General features: G+C 31.7%; 1 protein-coding gene across 1 annotated transcript in view; it reads left to right on the top strand.

Moving 5' to 3' along the window:
* The window catches only part of LOC111625094, a 25063-nt gene extending 16446 nt beyond the window's left edge, over window positions 1–8617 (top strand). Inside the window, exons 2-4 of the mRNA XM_023368125.1 lie at window positions 2052–2909; window positions 5305–5312; window positions 7626–8617. Coding sequence (XP_023223893.1) covers window positions 2059–2909; window positions 5305–5312; window positions 7626–8188 — 1422 coding nt within the window. The 5' untranslated portion in view covers window positions 2052–2058 and the 3' untranslated portion in view covers window positions 8189–8617. The remainder of the gene's footprint in view (window positions 1–2051; window positions 2910–5304; window positions 5313–7625) is intronic.
* The last annotated feature ends 3234 nt before the right edge of the window (window positions 8618–11851 follow it).

The following is an 11851-nucleotide window of genomic DNA, read 5'->3' as shown; positions in this document are numbered from 1 at the left end:
ATTGTGAAAGAATAATCGGGCTTTCTAACTTTTTGGTTATACTTCTTCGGGTTCTGTATGTAAATCAGCATCCCTGTGACCTCGATAAGACGCCGTTCTCTGATTCTTTTGCGGGGTGCCTCGTAAAGGTCGGCACTCAAGATTGTGTCCTGGATTTTTAGTATGTGTAAGATAAATTTCAAGGTTGTGTCAGCAGGTATCAAACTCGACTCTCTTCTACAGAGAGCTTTTACGGCCAGTTTATAGGTTAGGTTTCGTGGACAAGGCGCGAGGCTGCAGCTCTCCATAGGCTTAATTAATAAATTGAGATCGTTCCGTCACATGATTCATTGACGTCACAACCGACCGTAAATTAGAATTATGCACCAGGACTAGGAGAGGAGTTACTTATTTTATTTAGCGCGAAGACACTTTATTTAGTGAGAGTGGAAAGTCAATTGGCAATTAGATCAGCAGAGGTGAAAAGGCAGGCAGTGCGGTGTAGAGAGAGGGTGTAGCATGTGACACACTGAATGGCAATGTCGCCCTCGTCGCCGAGCAATAGCACACGTAGAAACGCGGGAACACCGATAACGTAGATTTTTGCGCCATTATTTAGAAAGTTAATTGAATATTTGCGGATCCGCAGCGCTGGATCCAGCACCTGATGCTGGATCCAGCAGGTCGAAGAATGCGCTGGATCCAGCTGGATTGCTGGATGAGGGATCCAGCAATTGCAATCCCTACTTGTGATATACGACCGTGTGGATGGTGGGTCCTACTATTTTTATTCCAATGTCAAGGACTTCTTCTGTACTAGCTTGCTCCAGTTCAACGGTTAGGCCGAAAAGGTTGACGTTGACAGTTCTGACGAAAGATGTCATGTCAGGGACCTCTCTCCATACGATAAGAATGTCGTTCACGTATTTGTTATAAATCAGGATGCTAGGAAGGAAAGGTGGGAGGGCATTACTTTCGAGCTGTCTGACAACCATTTCACAGAGGTCGCCCGAGAGTGGGCTACCCATCGGTACACCCTTTTTCTGCCGGTAGATAGTGTCGCTGAACCTAAAAACAGAGTCGTAACACGCCAGATGGGCCACCTCGAGTACCTGTTGGTATAGTGCTTGGTCTTGAACTGTATTAAACAAAAAATCTCTGAGGGAGCAGAAGGCTGGAGGTAGCTCTATTGAGGGGTACATAGATTTGAAGTCCAGGACTGTCATAAATCATGGTGGGGAGGGTAGATCTTGTAGAAACGTTTGTCAAGCGATATACTATATATACGCGTAGAGCACTGGTCACAGGTTCCAGATAGTGTAACGTTGATGAAGAAAATAAAACATAGACTAATTGTTTTAAGACAATAATTTTATCAGAATGAGAAAGTTAGGGTTGCTTTTTATAACTTTACAAATTATAAAGTTCTTCTCAGATGATGACTTTGTATATATGTCACCATCACCATGATAACTTTTGCCATGATTAGTTGTTCAACCAGAGAAGTCAAATTTCTTTCAGAAGTCTGTGTTTAAAAAATCTTCATTTAAATTTGACTCAATGTAAAAACCTGAGATTTTTGCATAAAAACTAGAAATCCTGTCTAGTTTTTTCCATAATATTCTAGTTTTTAACAAGTTTTGGTCAAGGTGCGAAAAAATATTTTCATAAGCATGTCACATTTCTATAATTTCAGTATTAATTGAGACAAAGCACACTTGGTGTCTGATACAGATGCTGCTGAATGATGTTGTAATCAACTGGGACAGGATCAAAGGTACCAAAAGCCTATCTGACTTACTTGTTATACTAGGCCCATGGATCATTCATTTCTTCCCACTTTTGTTAACACTGGGGTGGCACTGGTAGCTATTGCCAGTTTCCTGGTTGGTCTTAATTTCTATATAGAGATTGCTTGAATTTGACATTGATAATTTCAAAGAGAAATTTTTTAATGTCATATTTAAATTTTGAAATGCCACTTAATTGTCATATTTGTTAATTCATTTTATATTTTTTATCAATATTATTCTACAAACTTTGTGTAATTAATTTATTATTGTTTTTAACAGGTAAATAATGGCATTCCATAAATCATTTTATCAAGATATCCACAAAGATATCTCTTTGTCTACAGCGTGCCTAGGAGAATTAAATACAAAAGAAAATGATTCTGCTTTGTCTAAGTCAATTATTGACAAATTAAAACAAAAGGATAAAGAAATTGATAATTTAAAAAAGTGTAAAGAGGAATTATCAAATACTGTTATAAGTTTAAAGCAAGAAATATACAGTCTTAAAGAAGAAAGATTAAAAATGGAAAACTGTAATAAAGAAATCAAATCTAAGTTATTAATGATATCAGAAAGAAATGCTGCACTAGTTCAAGAGAAAACAAATTTAAACTTAGAAAATCAAAAATTAAAAATGGAAATGTTATCTATGAGTGAGGCTAGATATAATATTCAGTCTCCAATTGGAGCATCAAATATACCTTTTCATACTTATCCATGGTTATTTCAAAGTGAAAAATCCATAGCACCATTCTCAAGCACACCACTAAGATCCGAAATTTTGTCAGACTGTAAATCTAAGAAAAATATTTCTGATTCCAAAGAAAATGTTTCAGAAAGCTGGGAAGAAATATCACAAAAACTGTTTGCTCAAATGAAAACAGAAATGAAAGATTTGGAAGAATTGGGGAAAAAATTATCACTAGAATCTTTAGGTAGTGAAATCTGTGAATCTTGTGGAGAAATTGAAAATAAAGCTCTATCAGAAAATGAATTACTAGATAAGACAATTTTGGCTGAAAATGAAGCTGAGAAGATTATAATTGAACAGCAGAAACAGTTAAGGAATATTAAAAAATGTGCTTTGGAACAGAACAGAACTGTTCGAAAATTGTTGCAGAAAATTTTGGATTTTACNACTATCGGAACCTGTGACCGGTGCTCTATGCGTATACGTTAAATATCGCTTGACAAACGTTTTCGAGCGTTCTATTCGCTCTTCTTCAGGTCAACTCTGACCTGAAGAAGAGCGAATAGAACGCTCGAAAACGTTTGTCAAGCGATATTTAACGTATACGCATAGAGCACCGGTCACAGGTTCCGATAGTGTGACATTATTTTCATCCCGGTGCTGAGAATAGAATAGTTCCTGCATTTAAGCTTTTTTCAATACGTCAGAATTTTATTTAGCACTCAAATTTGAATATATTATGACACTACTCTCAAAAGAACTTTAAAATATCTTCAGCAACAAATAAACTTTAATACACAAAATTAAATTATAGACAAATGTTTTTGATGTAAAGAATAAGTTAAGATCTTTATCTGTTCTCAGATTGTGATTGAAATGCTAGCAGAAATATGACATATTTTGAATATGTTCAAATATATATAAAATTATGAAATAATGCAAATGGGAGTTAGGCAACTATAAAGGCAATGTTTAAAAACAAAACTTAATGCACTTTTATAACAAATACAGATATGAAATAGTCAAACCTAATGTTATGAGTGCCCGTTTACAAACAATTCAGTTTACGAATAAAACTTTGAATGCCATATTTGCTTTGGTTGCCATATAGTAACTTAGTTTCTGAACAACCAACTTGGCAGAGGCAACCATTGATGTTCAACTTCCTATGTTACAGAAAGTTGACAGCTTGACCTATCAACAACAGGACTACTGATTCACTAGTGGTTCCAAGATTTGCCTTGCATCATTAGACATCACAACACAAACCATCAATGATGATGTTATTCAAAGTAAATCTCAATGTGCTTGCGGGTAAGATACTACTACTGGTTTTCAGTACACATCACAATTCAAATTAAATCAAATTAATTAATAAAAACTGTGTTAATTGACATTTGCATAATATAAAGGACATCCAATAATTCATATTTAAAGGTACTTAAATATATTTAGTAACAAATTTTTGTTATTTAATTTGATTTGAACACCATTAAATACATTTTTGGATGCCATTTATATTACATGAATGTCAATTAATGTGGTGTTATTAATTAATTTGATTTAAATTCATCTGTGGCAAGTACCAAAAAATGGAATTATTATTATTCTCGCGTGAATATTGAAATCTAATTTAAATAGCAATGTCATTGATGATTCATGTTGTGATGTCTAATGACATGAGGTGATCTAAGTACCACAGACTTCTAAATCAGTAGTCCTGTCATTGATTGATTGGGCCATTGACTTTCTTTTAACATAGGAAGTATACAGAGTTGACCATCTTTGTCTCTCTAATCTGTGGCCAGCTCTTGCCACATAGCTTGTTTGGCAACCGATGCATTTGTTGAAATTCTGTTCACAAACTAATTTGTTCGAAAAATGAATCATTCGAAAACTGAGGTTTGACTATAATTACAAACTCTAACAGCTCTATTTTCACTTAGTGTTAGCTAATTTAATATGTATAGAAGCCAGAATGAAATTTATTTCATTTCAGAATCTAAAATTTCAGTTTCAGATCCACACAGTTAAAAAGAAAAGACTTCAAACTACAGTTTGCATTTTTATATATCTGTTGATCTGAAACTGGAATATGAAGTTCAAGAACATTTATTCAGTTTAAGTTTCTTATAACATAATGTAAATACGTAGGGTGGATGTCATGCCAACAAATGTACATACACAAGGAGAATAACTCAACATAAAAAGGTGTTAAGAAATATTTTTCAATTCATATTTGTGCCTGAAGATGGCATTCATAACAGTGTCAAAAATGCCCACAGAGAAATAAAATATTTCTTAACCCTTTTTATGTTGAATTATTCTCCTCATGCAGTTTAAGTTTAATTCTGCTTCTAAAAAGTATAACTTCTTTGTATTTACATCTGAGTATATTTTGTATCCTTTCTATTAATTTAAAAGTAAATAAAATTGTCTCCAAATCCAGGTAAGATTGGAAGAATTAAATTCTATGATAAATTGTTTATGTAATTTTTAAAATTTTTGTGATTTATGTGCATATGCAAGAGCAGTTAATTATTGGATATGACACCAAATTTCCTCAATCATTAATATCTAGCCTTTTAGAGTATTCTAGGAGTTATGACAGACAGACACAGAGAATTTAAAACTCACGTGGCAGCTCAAGCTTTTATCTCTCATTTGTGACAGCAATATCTGTCTCATAAATAAAATGTCATTTACTGATATTAAGTGCATATAAAGCATTCAAAAATGTTAATCCATATGTAAACCATGATCTTATACATGATGTTCCTGAAACCATATGTAAATAAAGATTGTGCAAATTAAGACAAATTATTTTGCAAAGTACATAAAAAAATCAATGTAACAAAGTAATTTATCTTAATTTTTATTTGCATGAAATTTTTTCTATAATTAAAATAAAATGAGATGAATACAGTATACTAACTTTATAATGCTTTGTGTTATGTTCCAAAATAACTGCAAATGTTTTCAGTTTATATTTCAATTGAATAGGGCTCAGAAAATAGTCTGCAGCAGATGCATCTCCCTACCATATTACTATAACATATGAGCATCGTATGCTGTCTCTATAACGAGAAATTGGAACTTACACTAATTCAAAAATAGCCTACAGACATAAGCCAGATGCATTCGGCATGCTAAGGAATGAGAAGGATAGGGCAGACATCAAAAGCACCAGGGGTGTATAAAATTCCGCTCAAAGATAACAGATTCAATAGAGACCTTGTATATATTGGATATACAAGATCATTCAAACAATGCCTCCATGAACATAAAACCAATAATGAAAAGAAGAAAAATACTATTTCCTTAGTTATATATGCTATTAAAAAATGCATTACACCCAAATTACAACAAGTGACCATGATCTGGCAAACTCATCATGTAAACCAACTTAGCAATTTGGAAGCATTAGAAATTTTTAAAGTGGAATGCCAGTGCCTTTCAATCATTTTAAGGGTGAAAAGCAATTCTCGAAGGCATGGTAGGCTATGTATGACCCAGCATTATAACAGCCAATACAGGTGCACATTGTTAGGAATTTAAAATTTTAAAAAGGAAATTTGAAAATAGAAGCATTCGAAATTAGAATGCATCGGAAAGTGAGTAGAATGCTAATCACATCAGAAAAGGTTTTTTCTAGAACTCTACCTGAAGGGAAATCCTAGGGTGGACTGAAAATGTTTGTGTTATGTTCCGAAAAAACTGCAAAGCATTATAAGGTTAGTATGGTGTATTTTAAAATTATTTTAAAATTAACACTTTGTTTATTGGATTGATTTTATTAAAATGAAATGAAATTTGTAGCAAAAATTTACAGATGCCATGAGAAAAAAATATTTGTCATACAATGAATGATAATTTCTCAAATTATCTAGAAAAGAAATATCTTAAAATATATACCATATATATTTCTTTTGTTAATGTGTGCCTTGTGTATTTTAATGAGGCTTTCTTCCTGTATTGTTTTCTTGAGGATTGTTATAAGTCATGCAATTTTAATACACAAGGTACTCATTAGAATTTTTTAATTTCTTGTTTAGTATTCAAATTTTTATTATTCTGTAAATGTTTATGAATATTAAAATAACTTTTTTTATAATACGATACTTAATTAACTTAATTAATGATAATTGACTTATTATTGCTAACAGCATTCAAGTCTGTGGAGTGGACAAAACCTGACTCCTGATTTCAGCTACTCAATTTTTAAATTAATTTCAACTCATTCATAGAAACTCAATGTGTATTAATAGTGATAAATAATATATAAACCAGTTCATTGCCACTATTTGAATCATCGGGATATGTTTTAGACTTACACTTATAACTATATTTAAGTGTAATGTCAATTGTACTTTTATAACATTTTTTCTGATATTCAGTGATATTACTACCTTCAGAATCAATCACTGAAGTTTTGTTGTCATTTTTCCAAAGAGCAAACGGTTTATGCTCGTCTATATTAATGCGTAGGGTATTGGGCAAAATTCTATGAGCTCTCATGTGTTTTATCCATATAACAAAAATTAAGAATTGGTTATAGCAGAAAATTATGCATGTAAGAGTAACAAGTAAAAGAATATCATATGGTATGAGAATAGTACTTTCTTAAGATTTTGTTTCAAAGTTAAGAGTTGGTATACTCCTACTGAATCCAACTTTACTCAAAATTGCTTCCGACTCTGATCCTGCCACCCTGCTAGCATTATGAAAGTGTGTTTCAAAATTTTATAGTCAAAGTAAGATCTAACTGGAGAAATAAACAAAAGAAACAGTGTACCTTGTAAATCCAGCAGTATATTTAATAAATCATAACATTTTCATACCATAGGCCTTCCTCAGTGAAGTACACCATTTAAAATAAAATGAACATAAGGTCTATGGTCTTATGTTCAATTTATATTAGGTCAAAAACATGATTTATTAAATACAGTGCTGGAGTTATAAGGTGGACTGTTTCTTTTGTTTATATTTATATAAACTATAACTGCATTGCATTAAGTAAATTTTAATTTTTGACAACTTTTAAGGAATATTTGTAATCAATTTCTTGAGTTAGAATTTAAGTTTGTTATATATTTTTTTAATGTATATCTATTTCATTTTAAAAATATTTTACATTTAATCTTACTGTTTTTTTTCTTTAGGTAATTCACCTATTCCATATATGAGTCAAAGAAATATTGCAAAGATCTATGATGTAAATGATAAATTTGATTCCGAAACAATATCAAATATTGAAAGAAAATTCCAGTTCACAAGACCGTCCGACGAAAGTTTTAGAGCATATTTCACTCAGCAATTATACAACACTGGACAATTATTACAAAATTCTCAGAGCAAGCTAAATTTTAATGAAAAATTAAAAACTTCATCTGTAAACCCTTTGAGTATTATTACAGATGTCATCAGAACAGAACAAAAAATCCTTAATTCTTCTAAATCCAAGGAGGGTAATTTATCAGTAGAGAATACAATACCAATGCAGACTTATATGCAAGACAAATTGTTGATGGAAAATAACAGCAAAACCCATCCAGCTTTAAGTGAAGATCAGAAAACAAATGTACTGAATGATGATGATCGTATCTGTCCTATGTGTCAGGCAGTTTTTCCAAAAACTGTCTCTCAGCAAGATTTTGAAATGCATGTTGTGTCTCATTTTGAAATTGAGAATAATTCAATTTTAGATAATTTTGAAGTTATTTAAACAGACACACGAGTATTTGTAAAAAATGAAAATATTCTGATATGCTGTCTTGTCTTTAACATAATTCAATGATTTCAGTATAGTTTTTATGATGGTCTTGTTATAATTATTACAGTCTGTTAATACAATGTATTGTAATCAATGAAAATAATGAACACATTAATTGAAATTGTTCTCTCAAATTTCAAGATATGATTATGCAAAAACTTGAATAAAGTCTTTAAATTTTATATCGTATTTTTTCAAATGATTGAAAAATGATGTAACTTGTTTCAAATGTTTACAAATTGTTAGAATTTCTTCAAACAAGTGCAATAAATTATGAATGGTGACAATTCTAACAAAGATAATTTTATGCCTTTACAACAAGAGAGTTTTAAGGTCGTGTTGTACTCAGTCCCTGTTACCAAATAAAAAATAAAAATGTATGTTTTACAAATAATATTTTAATTATTATAACAATAGTTTTCTTTTAACATATTAACAAATATATAGAGAGCAATTCCTACTTCATATTATTGCGTTTTTGAATGAAATTATCTAAATAACAACAGACTAGTAAAATTTAAAAATAAAAACTTGCATTTCGGAAAAATCGCAATTTCCGACAGGCGTCCTCAACCCATAAGTACCATTTTCTAAATTTCTAAAAAAAATGTTACAAATATGAAAAATTCTTTTTAACATTTTGTTTTTCGTTTTTTCTCGTGGTCGGTGACGGAAAGCGGGATAGAAATATGCAAACAAGGCAGGGGGTAATTTTTCCTCCCCGTCGTGGTAGGGAGCCTTGGTGATCTGTGCTGCAGTGTCTCGATGGGATTTCTCGTCAGTGTGTTGCGGCCGGATCCAACTAAGAGAGATACACGCCAATGCCGAGCAGGAAGGCATGGTGCAGAGGTAGCTTTATGCCTTGTCAAAAAATTCGCGTGGCTGGTGACATTTAAAATGTGGAGTTTAGAGCAAGTTTCTGTAGTTACTATAAATATACACCGAATTCTATTCTGTAACAAATGTATAAACACATCTGTTTTTTTAAATTTTAGGTTAAAAAGCTATAAAAATTACTTATATCTACGGATTTTAAGTATAATTTAATACATTTTAGTAAATTTTTAGATTAAAATGATAACTAGTTTAAAAGTTATTTCAATTTTTTAATTTTGGACCGTAACAAAATTATAATACACAGGCTTAAAAATGACTAAAAGGGTATAATAATTTAAGTTGCTCTTCTTATTATTAACAACAGAGGAAAATAATAATAGTTTTGAAATCAAATAAGGTGGCAATTTAAACAGTGTGTACGCAGTAGCGTGCCATTAGAAGCGGTGGATGCGCCGCTTCCCTTGCATTTTCTAAAAAACAAATACATATTAGTTTTAATTATATGAAAATAATTGCACAATATTTTATTATAACCGCATTATGTTTCTTATTACAAATTTCTATACTACACGTGAAAAAAAAAGATAAGATTGCTATTGTATATTCGAATATTAGTGGCGGAGTAGCGGAGTGGAAACGCTGTATTGTCAGCATCCAAAAAGTCAGATTCGCGCATGCGCTTTACAGAGCACCAACCTCACCCGGTGAAAGCCTAGGACCTCGGGTGGATTTACTCATCCAATTCTATCCAGGACCGGTTCTGGGCTGTTAGCCGCCCGCCCGCTAGGTATTTGGCCGCCCTCGCCCGATTACGCGAATCACGAGTAGATTTATAACTTAACCCAACCGATAAGAATTTACCTGTATGTTTTTATGATAGTTTTCTGTATAGTTGACAGGAGTTTTAAAAAATCTGTTAAAATATTTGATATATTTATTCCGCTCTCCGACTTTATATTACTCACGGATTTCAATGTTAAACCATTGATATTACGATTTCGTACGTCCTATCTTTAAGGAGATGTAGAAAAAAACGTGTACAGTTCTTGTATAATGTTACAAAATTAACTGTTACTTTGGTAGCATAATTTACAACTNTTAAAGAAAGAATTAACTGATTGCCCCTGGAAGTCGGCTTCTTATAGAAACACAGCTTTCTTATCATCAAATGTCACGGCACGCCACTGATATGTAGTGATATTGGACCCTAGATTTATATTTATATGTTCTTTTGAATTCATTTCATTGACACTTTAGTGACATAATTGTTTCTTTTCCTTATAAAAATCCTAAATTTTTCAATTCAGAACATATGCAGATATTACCATGATTCTAGGACTACGGGCCACACTAAACACACAGTAACTGTAGCAATAACAAAAACAACATATGTGGCTGAAAACATTTATAATTTCTATTAAATGTTTGTGGAATTCTTTTCCAGATTTAATATTGATTTTAAATTATAAACATCAAAAGAATCAAAACAGATCTCCAGACTGAAAAAGCATTGAATAATTGCTTGTGTCTTGTATTAAAGACAGGCCTATTTTGTGTCATGACTGCTAAAGCAGTCATGACACAAAAACATATTTCAGGTATCATCTTACTTTTAAATTTCATAATTCTTGGAACCACTTTTTTAAAATAGAAATCTACACTGCATTTTTAGGTATGTTTTATTATATGGAAAAATGTTTTTGGCCTTTATATACCAGCTTCAGGTACAGAACATTAAAAATTTTAGACATGAACAAATTTAAATTGATAGATTTAGTAGATGATGATATATAAATATAAGTGCCAGTTATAGAAAAAAATTATTGTCATCAGCTATATGTGTTCTGTGCAATTTAATTTTTATCTTTAGGAAAATAGTTAATTGGCAAAATCATCCCTTAGACTCAATAGAAGAAAGTTTGCATCTTACAACTGCTCTAAAACTGAACAAAGATTACTTACATTACTAAAATAACAACTCTCAAAGTAACTTATAATTATATGCTTGAGCTTAGAATAATGATAAAATAATAGGTAAATTTTAGATATTGATTTTTGATTGTTAGACTAAACAGGAATTTGTTTTGGGACAGATATTTGTGATTTGTTAGTTATTAAATAGAAATTATTGTTTGGAATTTGGTTACAAAATAAGATGTTTTCTATTGTCATGAGAAATCTGGATTTGAGTTAGATTTGGACTTGTTTTTGGAGACAGTTTTAGTTTAGTTTGGATTTCACTTCTTACTCATCAATACTGCACATGTCTTATATAGTAGACTCTCCTATAACGCTTAGATATGTTCCACGTTATTCGAATTTCACGTTGTAGGAATCCTTAAATACATGAGCCAATCACAGCCCGACACGTGTGAAGTTTACGGACTAAGGCTGTTTGAAAAGTTTTCTTCTATAAAATTAACCGATTCTAGACTAATTCTACTCAACATTTCCAAAACACGTATAATTTTTTGGGAATAATCCGTATAAACTATGCTATAAACAAAAAATTGTAGGATTACTTACCGAGTGTGCACCGTTCGACATCGCCGTTGCTTACGCTTGTTTTCGTCGCGGAGCAGCGCACCAAACAGCGGCCGCGTTTTCTGATAAATTATTTTTCTGCGAAAAATTGACCTTTGGAGACATCATTAATATAAATAATTTTTATGGCCGTTGAATAAGAAATGTTTCTTTCACAAGAAATGTATAAAATTACAGTACTGTATTAGACTTACGGTACCTAATTTACATACTGTACAGACGATAGTTCGCCTA

The sequence above is a fragment of the Centruroides sculpturatus genome, unplaced genomic scaffold (genome assembly GCF_000671375.1).
Source record: "Centruroides sculpturatus isolate CEXI.00-Female unplaced genomic scaffold, Cexi_2.0 scaffold295, whole genome shotgun sequence".
Lineage (NCBI taxonomy): Eukaryota > Metazoa > Arthropoda > Arachnida > Scorpiones > Buthidae > Centruroides > Centruroides sculpturatus.
Note: the sequence above shows the minus strand (reverse complement) of the source record. Positions and strands in the feature narration are given on the sequence as shown.